The sequence below is a fragment of the Bubalus kerabau genome, chromosome 20, assembly GCF_029407905.1.
Source record: "Bubalus kerabau isolate K-KA32 ecotype Philippines breed swamp buffalo chromosome 20, PCC_UOA_SB_1v2, whole genome shotgun sequence".
In the NCBI taxonomy this organism is placed as follows: Eukaryota; Metazoa; Chordata; class Mammalia; order Artiodactyla; family Bovidae; genus Bubalus; species Bubalus kerabau.
In genome coordinates, this window is record NC_073643.1 from 26718459 (window position 1) to 26735109 (window position 16651).

General features: G+C 36.3%; 1 protein-coding gene across 1 annotated transcript in view; it reads right to left on the reverse strand.

Moving 5' to 3' along the window:
* CNTN6 (contactin 6) overlaps positions 1-16651 on the reverse strand; it is a 187547-nt gene that overhangs the window by 81375 nt on the left and 89521 nt on the right. Inside the window, exons 7-8 of the mRNA XM_055557576.1 lie at positions 7736-7920; positions 1361-1497 (exon numbers count right to left, since the gene is read on the reverse strand). Of these exons, the coding sequence (XP_055413551.1) occupies positions 1361-1497; positions 7736-7920 (322 nt within the window). The remainder of the gene's footprint in view (positions 1-1360; positions 1498-7735; positions 7921-16651) is intronic.

Here is a 16651-nt window from a genome sequence, read left to right on the forward strand (position 1 = left end):
CTGCATAGAAGGTATGAGATGGTTGGATGGGATCACTGACTCAATGGACATGAATTTGAGTAAACTCTGGGAGTTGGTGATGGACAGGGAGGCCTGGCCTGCTGCAGTCCATGGAGTCTCAAAGAGTCAGACACAACTGAGCAACTGAACTACCTTTCTGTTATGCGGCATATAAAATAATTTGGGATACTCTACCATTTCAGTTTTTTCAGAAAACATAGTCGACAATAATGTTAGACATGGATAGAGTGACCAGCAAATTTCCATGGTTTTCTATCATAAAGCCTTAAAAAATTAAAATATGATGACTCAATAATTTTCTAATTGAGTACGTAAGTTGAAGGAGCTAAATTCTTTTCTGCAGTGTACTATGAAGTATGCTTATACATACTTAAACATACAAAGTCTGTTGTAGAGTCCCATTTTGGGTACAATTTTGAGTGTATAGAATAAAATAGTTTAATAGGGTAAATATAACTTTAAATATTTCATGGTACCTATCACCATCCTCTAAAGATAGTAAAAGTAGGCTGAAGGACACAGGGAATGTTGTTTGCAAAAGGGATGAAGAGATTAAATTCCAATAAAGCTGAAACAAAGAACAGCCTTCTATTCAGGTTCTAAACAACAGACGTTCTTTGTGTCTCTAACTGAGCCTGTAAGTGCAAGTAGAGTGGTGAGCTGACACAATTATTAGGATAATTTGATGGGAAAAATAAACTTGCTCATTTTCTATATATTGTAACATGTGCTTTAATTTGAAAAATGTGGATAACTGCCTCAGTTTTCCACTTTTCTAGATTTAGAGACAGCTATTAGCTTTCATAAAAACCAAGTTTCTGGATGATGACTGAGAGCTTGGGTTCTGAAATCAGGCAGATTATGTTTAGAATACCAATGCTAACACTTACTAGCTGCTTTGTGACCTTGGACAAATAGACTTGAGCCCTCTGAAACAATTTTTTTTTTCACTATACAAATAATAATCATATCTTTCTCGTAAAATTGTCATGAAGATGCCATTAGATAATGTATGGAAAATATTTAACACAGGGCCTGGCTCATATGAGACTTCAGTGAATGTTGTTGATGATAATGATATCATCTGAATATGGATCAATCACTGACTAAGGGCAACTTTGTACAAGTTGTGTTTTCTACCCATAAATCTCTCATTTGAATAATAGGAATAATTTTAATAGTCACTTTGAGTTTAAGTATTAAATAAATTAGGATATGTAAAGATTATACTACATTTCCTGGCGCCTACTAAACATTCCAGAAACATACAGTGTTGCTGTTAGTGATAAAATTTCCCTAGCAGAGTAGGTGGAAGTTTAACATCACCGTAGCTACTTACGTCCAGATTGAGGCGTTCACCATTCTTTAACCAGGTATACCAAGGGTCTGGCTTTCCACTGGCTTTGCATTCCCAAAATAAGCTGTCGTAGATAGACAAGTATGTATTTTGGATTTTTTGTTCCCATTCTGGAGGGGCTGTGTCAAAAAGAGGCAAGAGCAACTATTTAGCAAATTTGTTAGCCAAAACATTATGCTGCATTTCAAGGACTATGGAAATCAGAAGGACAAAGTTAACTGGGTCTAGTAATACTGCACTCATGATTTGAGGGAGGGAAAATGCAGGACCCCCAAAGTGGGACAATAGAAACTGTTGTAAATATCAGTGGACCTTTTGCATAAGATTGATATTTGCCATCTATCACTTTGCTGCACATGTATAACAATTTTGGAGCTGTGGGAACAAGGCGAAAGGATAATTCCATATTAGATATTAGTATATAGGTCAAGTTAGAAAACGTATATCAAATCTGAACTCTCTGTGGGCAAAAGGCCATTAAGTATATATAGCTTGAACTAACCAAAATAATTGTATCTATATCAAATATAATAACAATTCAATAGTCTGAAGCATAAATCAGATATCAGCCTCATCACATTTTAGTAGGTTTTAAGCAAGTTGTTTTCCCCTGTGTATAAGTCTTAACAGGGAATGATAACTTTTAGAGTTGTATGCAGGTTAAGCATATAACTTTAATTCTAGGCATGAGTTTTCCAAACGTTATTTTCTAATCTGAGAAAGTTCAACATAGTTCTGAAGCAAAAAGCAACTGATATAATTGATGTTGAAATGCTATTTAAATATAAGGTAGTATTATCCTTACTAACATTCATGGAAACAGATGTGTATAAAATAAATTTTTTGAAATTATGATTTCTTCTATAATGATGATAGAAAACTCTCTGGATTTGCCATTTAATCCCTCTCCTTTGTTTAGGTCTGTCCTAAATATGTTGGAGTGGATGAGCTTCCTGTATAATTGCACTTAATTCTCCCTCCAAACTTTACAGAGGATTTTTTGTATAGGTGTTAGGTAACCTTATCAAGAAGTTGCTGTTCAGTTGCTTGGTTTTGTCTATCTCTTTGAGACTCCATGGACTACAGCACTCCACACTTCCCTGTCCTTCGCTAGCTCCCAGAGTTTACTCAAATTCATGTCCATTGAGTTGGTGATGCTATCTACTCATCTCATCCTCTGATGCCTTCTTCTCCTTCTGACTTCAGTCTTTCCCAGCTTACAATGAGACATAGTTAGAAAATAGAGAAGCCTGATTTTGTACACAGAAAGTAGTCACATGTTTGTGTTTGTTTGGGAGTGCTGGCCAAGGGTAAGTTCTCAGGAAAAGGGAGAATCAACAGGGAAGAAGAGAGTCAATGCAAGAATGAGTTATTGAGTTGACCACCAAGTGGAGCTAGTGGTAAAGAACCTGCCTACCAATGCAGGAGACAAGAGATGTGGGTTCCATCCCTGGGTTGGGAAGATTCCCTGGAGGAGGGCATGGCAACCCACTCCAGTATTCTTGCCTGGAGAATTCCATGGACAGAGGAGCCTGGTGGGCTAGGGTCCATAGGTTCACAAAGAGTCAGACACAACTGAGCATGCAGAGATGATTGTTACCCATCTTCTGTACATGTATAAGGAATCTCTATAACTGCCTGGCCAGGAAAGAAAAGGGAAATATTTATTCATTGGCTCTAGTCCATAGTCATTCAAGGGCAGTTCAGGTATTAACTGGAGAAGGCAATGGCACCCCACACCAGTACTCTTGCCTAGAAAATCCCATGGACGGAGGAGCCTGGTAGGCTGCAGTCCATGGGGTCGTGAAGAGTCGGACACGACTGAAAGACTTCACTTTCACTTTTCACTATCATGCACTGGAGAAGGAAATGGCAACCCATCCCAGTATCCTTGCCTGGAGAATCCCAGGGACCGCGGAGCCTGATGGGCTGCCGTCTATGGGGTCGCACAGAGTCAGGCATGACTGACGTAACTTAGCAGCAGCAGCAGCAGCAGGTATTAACTGTTAGCACGTTCAGGTTGTGTGTGCTTAAATTTTGAGTAGGTTCTAGAAGGGGCCAAAGAAAACTGAAGCAGGAGACAAGATGGCCTGTTGTGCCACCGGAGATAAGACTCTGTCAGGCTACACCTGCAAAATACAGTGGCAGAGGAGGTCACTGCAGCACCGGTTGGAGCAAGTGGTACTGAGAGTCTTTGAAATGATGTACAAGTATATCTGACTTTCAAGGTTTTTCCGCTGTAATCCTGCACTAAAAGAGAAGTTCCTTCGGGGAGCTAGTCAAGGAAAACAAGGAATCATGATGTCCCGTTGTGGTGAAAAGTAAGCCAAGATGAACTCCTGTGGAAATCAGGGGAACCTCCAGTTACAGAACACGCTTTTTACAACCTTGAGGGATAATGGATGGCACCACTTAGAAGAACTGAATGTATTGATTAAATTGAATCATGTTTCTATTTAATATTTTAAAATTTTATAGTTTGTAGATACTTGTTTAGAAATTTCCCTATTATACATTTGATCTGGGAGAAAAAATGAACACACACATAAAATCCACATAGCTTACAGGAGTTTCAGATATATATATATATGGTTTGTTGCTTAGTGCAATAGCTATAACTTTAAGCTTTTATTTTTTTTAATGTGTACATTTTTTGGATGCTTAGGATTCCAAAGAATAAACTTTTAAGTCTTCAACTACATGTAGGTCCAACTAAGTCAGAACTACCTGAAAAAAAAAAAAAAAACTTAGTATTTCAAGTCTACCATATAGGCTTGGGTATTATTACTTATTTCACCCTCTCAATGGCCGTGTAAATCACTTAACTCCTCTGAATATGCTCCATTATTTATAATGATAGTAATACTTTATAAACATATTTTGGAGGTTGTGTATTTGTGTTCAATCACTCAATCACATCCGACTCTTTGTGACCCCATGGACTCTAGCCTGACAAGCTACTCCATCCATGGAATTTTCCAGGCAAGAATACTAGAGTGGGTTGCTAGAGGAGGACCCAATATAAATGGATAGAATTCTGAAGTTTAACTTAAACATAGCAACTAATGGACTGAGAGTCTTGAAATTTTCAGGTATTTTTTGATTCTCAAGAAATTAAATCAGTTCTCTTCTCCTTTGAAAATATGTGTGCTGTGTTGCTTCAATTATGTCTGATTTTTTGCAGGCTTCTCTGTTGATGGGATTCTCCAGGCCAGAATTTTGGAGTGGGATGCCATGCCCTCCTCCAGGAGATCTTCCCTGCTCAGAGTTTGAACCTGGGTGTCCTATCTCTCCTGCATTGGCAGGCAGATTCTTTTCCACTAGCAACACCTAGGAAGCCCTTTGAGAGCATATTGAAAACTAAATAGGTGAACAAGAAGCATTATTTTGTCTTATTGACCAATTACCCATTATTCACCCACAAAGACCATTTGTACTTCTTAAATGGCTAGTTTGATTGTGATAATAGGTCATGTGGGGCTGCCCTGGTAACTCAGTTTTAAAGAATCTGCCTGCACTGCAGGAGACCCTGGTTTGATTCCTGAGTTGGGAAGATCCACTGGAGAAGGAGTCCACTCCAGTATTCTTGGGCCTCCCTCATGGCTCAGCTGGTAAAGAATCCACCTGCAATGTGGGAGACCTGGGTTTGATCCCTGGTTTGGGAAGATCCCCTGGAGAAGGGAATGGCTACCCACTCCAGTATTCTGGCCTGGAGAATTCCATGGACTGTGTAGTCCATGAGGTAGCAAAGAGCTTGATATGATGGAACGACTTTCACTTTCACTTCCATACGTCTTGTGAATAGACTTAGATGACCAGGTTGAAGAGCCCAGTCTACGACTGGGCAGAATCTCATTTCAGAAGATTGTTCAAGGTTCTAATCTCAGATCTAGCAAACATTATTTGAGATCTTGTTCAATTCATCAAAGGTTAATTACCTATAATATCACTGAAAATTATTTCTACACTTTATTTCTATAAAAATTATGTGCATATTTGTAAAATCTTCTATGTAAGCTAGCAGTTGCTTTATTAATGTGAGAGAAAGTACTTTATTATTGATTTACAGTTTATAGAAACCTCAATTTTATGGTTAAGTTTTTTATCTATATATTTGTCCATTTAGTAGAAAAATGACATACCTATTAGCCAAAGCTGGTGTAATATTGTGCTGCTCCTAAAAAAATTCCCAGTTACATCCTCACAATTTTATTTACAAAAGAATGCCAGAGTCCAGAGACTTTGGACTAAAAAAATAGGAGCTATCAAAAGAATATGTGTATAAACTCAATTGACAGCTTCTGAAGTGGCTCAGTGGTAAAGAATCTACAGGCCAATGAAGGAAATGCAAGAGAGAAGGGTTCGATCCCTGGATCAGGAAGACCCTGTGAGGAGGAAATGCCATCCACTCCAGTATTCTTTCTGGAAAATTCCATGGACAAAAGAGCCAGGCAGGCTACTGTCCATGGATTACAAACAGTTGGACATGACTGGGTGACTGAGAACACATGTATAAACTTAATTAGCATACCTTCAGGGTAATTACAATACCTTAGAACTTTTAGTTATTGAAATATATGGGTTTTTTCCAATTACTTTATTATTGATTATAAATGTGTCACATAGAAACATGTCACACAGAAAAGACTTTTGGCCATGTATAAATACAGTTTTTAAAGTCCTCTAGTATAGAGGACATGGAACAACAGACTGGTTCCAAACAGGAAAAGGAGTATGTCAAGGCTGTATATTGTCACCCTGTTTATTTAACTTATATGCAGAGTACATCATGAGAAATTCTGGGCTGGAAGAAGCACAAGCTGGAATCAAGATTGCCGGGAGAAATATCAGTAACCTCAGATATGCAGATGACACCACCCTTATGGAAGAAAGTAAAGAGGAACTAAAAAGCCTCTTGATGAAAGTGAAAGAGGAGAGTGAAAAAGTTGGCTTACAGCTCAACATTCAGAAAACTAAGATCAAGGCATCTGGTCCCATCACTTCATGGAAAATAGATGGAGAAACAGTGGAAACAGTGTCAGACTTTATTTTTGGGGGTTCCAAAATCACTGCAGATGGTGACTGCATCCATAAAATTAAAAGACACTTACTCCTTGGAAGGAAAGTTATGACCAACCTAGATAGCATATTGAAAAGCAGAGACATTACTTTGCCAGTAAAGGTCCATCTAGTCAAGGCTATGGTTTTTCCAGTGGTCATGTATGGATGTGAGAGTTGAACTGTGAAGAAAGCTGAGTGCTGAAGAATTGATGCTTTTGAACTGCTGTGTTGGAGAAGACTCTTGAGAGTCCCTTGGACTGCGAGGAGATCCAACCAGTCCATCCTAAAGGAGATCAGTCCTGGGTGTTCTCTGGAAGGAATGATGCCAAAGCTGAAACTCCAGTACTTTGGCCACCTCACGCGAAGAGTTGACTCATCGAAAAAGACTCTGATGCTGGGAGGGATTGAGGGCAGGAGGAGAAGGGGACGACAGAGGATGAGATGGCTGGATGGCATCACTGACTCGATGGACATGAGTCTGAGTGAACTCCGGGAGTTGGTGATGGACAGGGAGGCCTGGCGTGCCATGATTCATGGGGTCGCAAAGAGTCGGACACGGCTGAGCAACTGAACTGAACTGAACGAGTACAGAGGTGTTAAATATAGCTAAGTTAAGAGTATTTTAAAAGCCGCAAACATTTTGACAATCCTGAGGTATATTTTATGGTTTATTTGATGTTAGAAAAAAAATGAACTTCATGCAAGTGTGTATTTTGGCCTACAGGAAAGAAGGCACAAGGACAAACATTAGAAAATATATGTTTTTATCATCTCTTTTAAGTCCATGAAAGATTCTGATAACTGAGACAAATATATTTTTAAATGAAGTAATGAGTTTATTTTTCTCTTAGCTACATATCTGTAGACAATCCTGGGAAACATAAATAAGTACTGAAAACTACCATAAGTATTATACTTCTCCTGTCATTTTCTCCTTTTGTAATTTCTGCTTGGGATTATCATTAAGATTGTCACAGGCTGCTGCTGAACATATTAAGCGAAATATATTGAATTCCATTTTACTTTGTGTTATAAACTTCTATGGCTTTTAACACGACACTGCTCATATTTCAAAGGAAATTTTAATAAACAATAACATGCATAGACTATGCTGAAATTAAAGCCATATTTTAAAAATGGTCATTCCCATCGGCTAATCATTGAATTAAGCATCCTTACCTGGAAATGTGTCTTCTCTATTTCTCCTATGACACTTGCCCACAACATGCTAAACACTTTCACTATGAAGGATATCACCAAATATTTCATATACTTTTTGAAATTCTATTAGCTCACCATAGAAAATGAGTTGACCCTTTGCAAGATTTCTTCCTCGAAGGTTACTTGCAATACACTCATAGAAGCCTTCATCTTCCTGTTGAAAGTTCGGGATTTCAAGGATAGCTTGGGATTTGCTGTATTTGACTTTCCCCGGCAATGGGCTTCCATCCAACCTCCTCCAACTAATATCAGGGACGGGACTAAACAGTTACACCTCATTAGAATAGAAGATGGTTTAGTCTTTATGACAGCAGGATAAAATAAGAATTCCTTAAGCTTAACTCTCAAGGAATAATATCAGTCAATCTACCACCTTGTGACTAGTTTTCAGATGATGCAGTCATTCGCCATTCACTCATCCAGCAATTTTAATAGTTTATTAAGTGCTTGCCATGAGCAAGTCACAGTAGTAAGATCAGGGAATAAATTGATGACTACACATGTTTTCCCTCCTCATGTTGCTCACAAACTAGTGGGGAAAACAGACAATAAACACAATATAAAAATCAGATTTGTAAATTGCAATAACTGAAACAAAGGAAAGAGCATGCAGAGATAGTAACAGGATTGCATCAATTTAAATATGAAGGTCCGGAAATTCTGTGAGGATGTGACATTTAAGAGGAGGCAATTTCTTTCTGTATTTACAGATTCTAAGGCAAAAACTCAGATTCCTCTATAGCTAAATTGGTACTAATACGTAACTGAAGACATACATGACTGGTGAGCTAGATTATCAAGAGATCAGTACTATATAACAGACCCAAATGAACTGGGAGTATAGGATCTGCTATCCTCAAAAGAATGTATTATTTATACATTTTTTTAATGACATAAAAAAATCTTTGCATTGTACTTTGTCTCTTTTCAGAAAGAATGTGTAAACAATTCCTTTATTATAGGAATTTAGCTTAATATCTTATATGTAATATATTTCATCTGATTACCTTTTTAAGCAGCAAAAAAAATACATTTTATAATATATGAATCTACGTGTCAAACAATAGAGATGAATTTAGAAATTCATGGTTAAGAAGGCCTTACTTGTACAGATATAATAGAATGTAATGCAAATGTAGGCTATAAATAAAGTTCTAACCAGAAAATATTCCCTAATAAACTAATCATTTGAAAAATCAACCCCAATCTATTAGCACTAACATCTTCCTTTCTTATTTTCAAGTAATTTTTCATTCCTTTATAGATTTTCAAGTGGTTAAATAATTTCTGGTCTAAATGTTTTCAGCTTAATAATAGTAAAAATCATTTTGCAAAACCAAATTATAAACTTTGTAGAAGATGCAGGACTTTTTCCAAGTCCACAAAAATAATGTAGGAGAACCACTCAATCATATACAAAGTGGTTGACAAATAAAGATCTATAGAATCTGAGCCGTAACAACTGCAGATAATTGGTGATGATTCAGTAGAGGCTTCAAATAAAGCAACAAAATTGTGGAAGCCTCAAGAATTTTTCATTGGCCAACAATGAGTATCCTGATGTGCAAATCAAAGATATACACTGTGTAGAAAGTCATAAATGTGATCACATATATTTCACAGAAAGAATATTCACCAATCGTTTGATTTGTCTATTTTTCTCAGAATTAGCATACAGTGACAAATACAACTTGAATTTTAATTAAATACAAAAATCATAATTTTAATAAGTTTTGTTTTTGTCCTTTGAAAAAGCCTTGACACTATAACTTTAGGTTGATATTTTAGTAAAACAGCATATTCCTGCCAACAAGTAACCTCAGGTAGCTAGTTTTCTTATTCATTCATTTTATTAAATACAGAGCTACAAGTTCTAAATAATTATTCTAAAACAAAGTTCTAAAAGAAAGTTTATTCACTGATAAAGATCTTCACCAAGTCTGAGGCAGTGTTATCCTATTTTCAAAAATACATACAGTGCGTATGTGAACATGAAAATTTATCTACAGGTGGTGAGGATATAAATGCCTTTTATTTTCCTTTTTCTGCTTATCTCAATTTTTCCATTATTTTTCTACAGTAAGGATGTATGACCCTTGTAATAGAAAAATTCTAAGAAAATGTATTTACAAAGAGAAAAATAAATAGAGGCTCTGATATTTATCTTAATCCATGATTCTTTATCTTTTTATGATAGTGTATCTCTGAGGCTTATGAAAAATACATGCAAAACATTCAACTAAAAAAGGTTTTAACCTAAAACATTCAGAAAAAAAAAATCAGTAAAGGCTGAATATTTTCCCATTGTTATATCGTGTTCTTTATTTTAACTGTGAAGACAGGAGTCAATTTTTAACCTATTTATCTAAATCTCTGAACCAGTAATTGAACAATATACTTTAATTACAATACCAACAGTAAGGGACCTTTAAATACTTCTCAGTATGGTTCTTCTATATAGCCATTAGACAGACATAAAAATGATATTCTGTGAAAGTGAATGTTAGTGGCATGTAAGACCAAAAACTGAGCAGTATAATCCTTGTGAAAAATCATGACTGTGAAATATATTTTAAGAACAATGCTCTATAGGGTTAAAATTATACTAGAAGGCAAAAAATGTAAAGCAGACATGAGACTGAAGAGATATTTAAGCTTCTCACTTAAAAAACATCCTCTAGATAGATGCTTGTTTTTCTTACCTCAGTTATGTTTAGAGTGATACACCTTGCCTAATAAACCACTCAACTATGGAGAAAGTTGTAAGTTTCAGTGTACTGGTTTCTAACATAAGAGTTTCCAATTTTGAAGAAGGATTTAAGAATTAGACTCCTGTATTCTCAGTCTGCATTGGACATGTGTTTGTTTTTGTGTGTGCATTTTAATTTTCTTTGGAAAACCCAGTGCTTCCTGTCTTTAGTCCATCTGATTTGAATTGGATGGACTGCACCTCTGGGGACTTCCCAGGTGGCTCAGTGGTAATGAGTCTGCCTGTCAATGCAGGAGACATGGATTTTATCCCTGGATTGGGAAGATCCCCTGGAACAAGAAATGGCAACCCACCCCAGTATTCTTGGCTAGAAAATTCTATCAACAGAGGAGCCTGACAGGTTGTACAGTCTATGGGATTGCGAAGAGTCAGACACAGCTAAGCATGCATACATGCACATCTGGATGCAGGAGTGAGCACAAAACTCAGGTCTTACCATTAGAAATTGGTGTGTTGTGGCCACCATGGTGGGTCAACTATGGTAACTAAGACATCACAATCAGAAACAAGTAGATCAATTCTGGGACTGCCTTTGAAAGAGCTATTAAAGACAGGATCTTTTGTCGCTAGGTTTCCTCAGATGTTGGATGTATACTTGGCACTTCTAGGCAACAATTTCCAACAAAATGGAGACACTGTGTTTGAAAACCAAAGCTAACACAAAGAAAGGTAACTTGGAATTCTCCACATGCCTATATTAAAGCGTGTCAATGCCAAAAAAGAAACCTCAAATATATCTGTTAATCAATAGTCATTTTTTTGCCTTATGCCTGTTTGCGTAGTTTTCCTGCTACTTTCATTTTTAAAAAGACTTGAGAGATGGGCTGAATGCCTGGGTTAAAAAGCTGTTAAGATATTTTCTATCTGTGTGATTGAATTGTATGACATGGTATTAGTAGATTTCTTTAGGATATTATATTTTACGCTCTGATATTTTAGAATTCTCAGAGCAACTAAACTATCAAAAATAGTCACTAAAACATTTATTTTTTTACATTGAGTCTTATCAAGTGCATTTTATGGCTGCATTTCTTGTTAAAATTTCTAATGGGAGAAAAATCAAATTTTATATGATTTTGCAGATACTAATTCAATGTTAAGTTGTTTTTTTTTTTCAGATTTGTTATGTCACTACAAAATATGAATGTCAGGAGCCTCCTGATTACTACTGATCTTGTGAGCTATAGTGTCAGGGAGAATAACTGTAAAGCATAGATTACATAAAAATGCACGTTCGTTTTAATGAAAAGTTCCCATGTAGTCTGGGCACGTCTTATGAAGACAGTAAATGATGTAAATGTTGTAGATTTTAAAAGAACGAACCACGTGACAGTGGTGACTTAGGTTTTATTGGTACAAAATAAGGATTATAGTCAGGGAGACAGCATGTCTCTGAGAAACTGTTCCAAAGAGGTAGGGGGAAAGATCAGTATATATGTGATTTTGGTGAAGGGAGAGTATGTTCAGTAAAGCACATATTTTTTGCAAAAGGCTTCTGCTAGTCATGAGGAGCAGTCATCATCATGATGAATTTAAGGGCTTTTCTAGATATCAGAGGATATAAGAATTGGGCTCATAAAATCAGCTCCTGAAAATATCTACTATCTGAAGACCTGTTCTGCCAGTTTTCCAGAGCACAGGTTACCTCATTTCTGCTCTCTACCCTGAACTCCTTTCAGGGGATGTTGAAAGTCAGTAGCTACAGCAACACATTATTTAATCCTTTTTTTTTTTTTTAAAGTAAATCTTTTTCTTTTTTTTTTTATTTTATTTTTAAACTTTACATAATTGTATTAGTTTTGCCAAAGGCAGATGGCAAGTGCCAATTAGTAGTTAACAGCTAATTGCTTTAGATTTCACACCCTCTCTCTTTTCTGAAGCCATCCCAAGTGGACAGTGTGTGGGAAGAACTAAAGTCAACAAAAGATGACATTATATTAGTAGTGAGTTCAATTTCAAATGTAAGCTAAATTTTCCAAGATATACCATTCTATGTAAGCAATGAAATACTAATACTGGTACTAATGTTAATAGCAAAGCTATTAGAATACTATATAGAGAGTACAGAGCAGAGTGTAATTCTTAAACTTACCAGCTATATTTTATTGTATATTTATAACATAAATTTTCTCATTTATTAGAATAGGGCTTGCTGTCCTAGTCACTCAGTCATGTCCAACTCTTTGCAACCCCATGGACTGTAGCCTGCCAGACTCCTATACACATGGGGATTCTCTAGGCCAGAATACCGGAGTGGGTTGCCATGCCCTCTTTCAGGGGATCTTCCCAACCCAGGGATCAAACCCAGATCTCCCTCACTACAGGCAGATTCTTTACTGTCTGAGCCACCAGGGAAGCCCAAGAATACAGGGTGGGTAGCCTATCCCTTCTCCAGTATATCTTGTCAATGCAGGAATTTAACCAAGGTCTCCTGCTTTGCAGGCAGAATCTTTACCTGCTGAGCTACCCAGGAAGCCGAGAATAGGGCTTAATACTAGTATATACTTCACAGGAATATAGTGAAGACTAAATGGTATTAAAATAATACATTTCACACATTTAACACCATCAAAAACACATTAAACAGTATTTTTGTGTTAATGACTTTAAAAATAATTTTAAATTATTATTGTTATCATTTCAAAATAAGAATCCTAGCTTATGTTTATTTGTTTTCTATTCTCCTTTAAGAACTCTGTATGACTAGGCATTTAACATAAACTGATTTATGAATCATGCATAAACTAAAATCAGATCTCCATACTGTACATGAAATGGGTGCACAATCACGCACATATGTCTCTAGAAGGAAATGTCCTGCTTCTGCCTGTTTGATAGACTGACTGCTAAGGAGATAATACCTCTGATCATAGCCATCATGTTCCTTTCCTTATCATGAGAGCAGGGATCTTGCAAGTGAGCTATAGCATGCTTTGTTGTAAAATACTTTTATTTTTAGCTTGACAAATCATCTAGGACCATTGTGGTAGGGAGGAAAGTAATTAGACAACTTTCACCAAAGAGGAAAAAAAATGCTTTGTGAGAAAGCTAAGCATTTATTTATGAATGGTAATAACCATGAATTGAGTGCTTACTATGTACCAGGCTTGTGACAGACGGTGTCCATATGCCATCTCAGTTTAATATTCAGCTGGAAGCTGCTAACAATCCTAATTACCTTTTTGAAATGGTACTCACGTTTAGACAGGTAATTTCTGCTAAATTATTACCTGCCAATTCTCTTCCACTTAGAGTTCCAGTACAGGCTAATTTATTGTGATCCACCTTCCAATTCTGAGTTGCCACCCATTCAGTTATTAGCACTAGTAGACTCCTTTTCCTTCTGTGGCTTCAACATTCTTTTTAAGACCTATCTAGCTTATCTATGTTGATGATATCAGTGATGCAGTATTCCCTGGCAGTTCATTTTAATTTAAAATAAGTGGTCTATTTAAAATCCAAAGTTAATATATTAATGTATGAAGAGTTCAGTGGAACAAGGAGATCTTTGAAGGGTCTTCAGAATGAGGATTCTTATTAAATCACTTGAAGCTCTGCCATTAAAGGGTTAAGTCAAAATGCATGGTACCACCATCATCCTGTAACTTCAGGTATCAGCCATTTCTGGTAAAATTTCCCTTTCAGCTCCAAATCCACCCCCTCCACACCCACTTTTTTTTTTTTTAAATCTTTACAAATGTGGTCAGACTCTAGCTTGAATACAAATCTCAGTAAAGAAAACCAGTTTGAAGCAACTCTCTCATTCAAAGTTTCCTCACAGCACAAATGAGACACTCATGAACTGTGTATTTCAGAAAACTTTACAGAAGCCTTTTCTTATTTTGTATCTGTATTTTCCCACAACATGAGCCTGCACAGTTCTAAAAGACTACTAGGTCATAAAAGCAAATTTTCTTTCTCCTTCCTTCCTTTCCTCCCTTTCTCTATCTCTTTCCTTCTTTCTCTCTGCCTCTCTTTCTTCCTTACTTACTTCCTTTCCCTCTCTCTTTTTCTTTCTTCCCTCTCCCTTTTATTTATCTTTCTTCCCTCTTCCTCTGGTTTTGTGCTTCTTAAATAAGCATTGCCATGAGGACTTTTACTTCTTACTCTCTTGTCATTGTGCTTTTACAGAGTGAGCATCCTATTAATTTTATCTGGAGACAGAGAATATATTTGTTAACCATCCATCCTAATTCAACCTGAATCGGAAGTTAAATTAAAGCTCTTCACACACTTATAGAAACTCTGCTTCACTTCTATACTTTTACCCCATAAATAGAATTTTCATTACTAGTGCTATTTGAGAAAGCTTATATTTTTCCCTTGGATTTCTTAAACCTCATTATCCACAGCTTAAATCCAGGCTATACCAAGTTTTAAGTAGAAACTGGTACAGAGAACCAGTTTCCTAAGATGCTTATATTTGGGATTATTCTTAACTTGAACCTCATTTCAGAAAATCCTGTCTGTGGCCATTTTTAATCGAAGAGTGGGAAGCAGAATAACAAAACCAGCACAGAGTGCCTCTGTTCAATTTTCAGACTGTTCAACTAGCTGCTTTCATTTCCTCAACTTGAAATATTCATACAAAGAGCTTGGGATATAAGATTGTCCTATGGGGATACAATATGGATAAATTCATGAGTTCTGTAGCAAAGCAATCTCACTATTATGGAAAAAAGGATATTTTTTTTCTTTTTTCTCTGTGTGATCTAAATGTAGTCATGATCCTGTTCTCCTGGTCAGTGTCTATACCAGGTTTTCCTCGGGGGAAAAAACATTATTGTGTGCATGCATTTTTCTGGTAGTTGACACTACACTTGTTGCAGCCAGGTGGAAAGCCCACAAATAGTTTGGTCTTAATAGCAGTGGTAGCAAAACAGTACTTGCATGTAGGACACAGGCAAGTTTTGTGTAAATGAGTGCACATTACCTCACATTTCTGAGCCTCAGCTTTCTCCTTATAACTAGAGATAGCAATGGGTACATAAAAGGCTGCTTGAAAGGATAAAATGGGGATATATACTATGAGAATAAATTCTGAAATATAAAGTTAGAACCTATAATAAAGTTTGCTAAATTGTCTCAGTACTATGATCATCCACACAGGGACAGTGAGATTCTATTGTCCCAAGTCCCTAAGAGTTTTATGGCCACTTTCTACTCCACAGCATAAGCACTAATTGGTACATGAAACGTAAAACAGGAGCCCATACTTTCAAGGTATATTAGGGCTGAAAATAACACTGTACATAGCAGGAAAAAAAAAAAAAAAGAAAACTATCCCTTGGTCAATAGCGTCTCCATAATGTTTTATGAATACATAATATTAATCCTAAATAAATACTTCACCAAGTATATGAGTGCTATGTTGCCCTACAGGAGAGGAAATTATACTTTGGTCAAGGTAGGTTCTGGAGGCTCACGTTCCTTCAAAATTATGTTGAGAGTTAGAATTCCTTAGAAATTATAGGGCTTGACTTTAGCTCAGCTCATAATCATAAATGTTCACCTAAAGAAATTAAGGAGACATTATATATGGTTTGTTATATTTAATTATTCCATTATTAATATATCTAACATTTATTGATCACATTCTACACCAGGCACTGTGCTAAGTGCTTCACTGAAACTATATGATAATATCTTAAGACACAAGAATGTTGCTATTAACATTTTGTAGATAAGGAGATTGGGAATAGAATAGGTTGGTAACAGGCCCAATATCACACAGTGAATTACAAAAAAAAAAAAAAAATGATTTGAACTAAAGTCTCTTTCCATAGGGATTGAGTCTAAACTACCATGCTTTGCTGCTCCTGCATGAGCTAAACAGCTACAGCATGAAAATCATCTTTTTGGTCAATATATTGTTGTTTAGAAATATATCCCTTACCTAATTAACTAATGTATTTTATAATCAGGGGGTAGAGATTCTTTTGTCCAGGGGCCAGAAGATGAAATCAGAGTTGTTTTTGTTTTAACATATTGAGATGCCTCCATATTCCAATAAAATTTCTAGAGATGGGTTCCAAGGTTAACAGGAAAAATGGAAGTAACTTCTTTTCCTTCAGTTCAGTTCCAACTTGGATTTGAAATCTTTCTCTTCTGCAATTGCCAGTTACTTAAAAAGTAAGATTTCTAAGTCTGCTGAGAAAGGTGATGGTAGACTGAGATGGAAAGGATAAAGAGTTACTTGCAGAAATATATATATATATTCT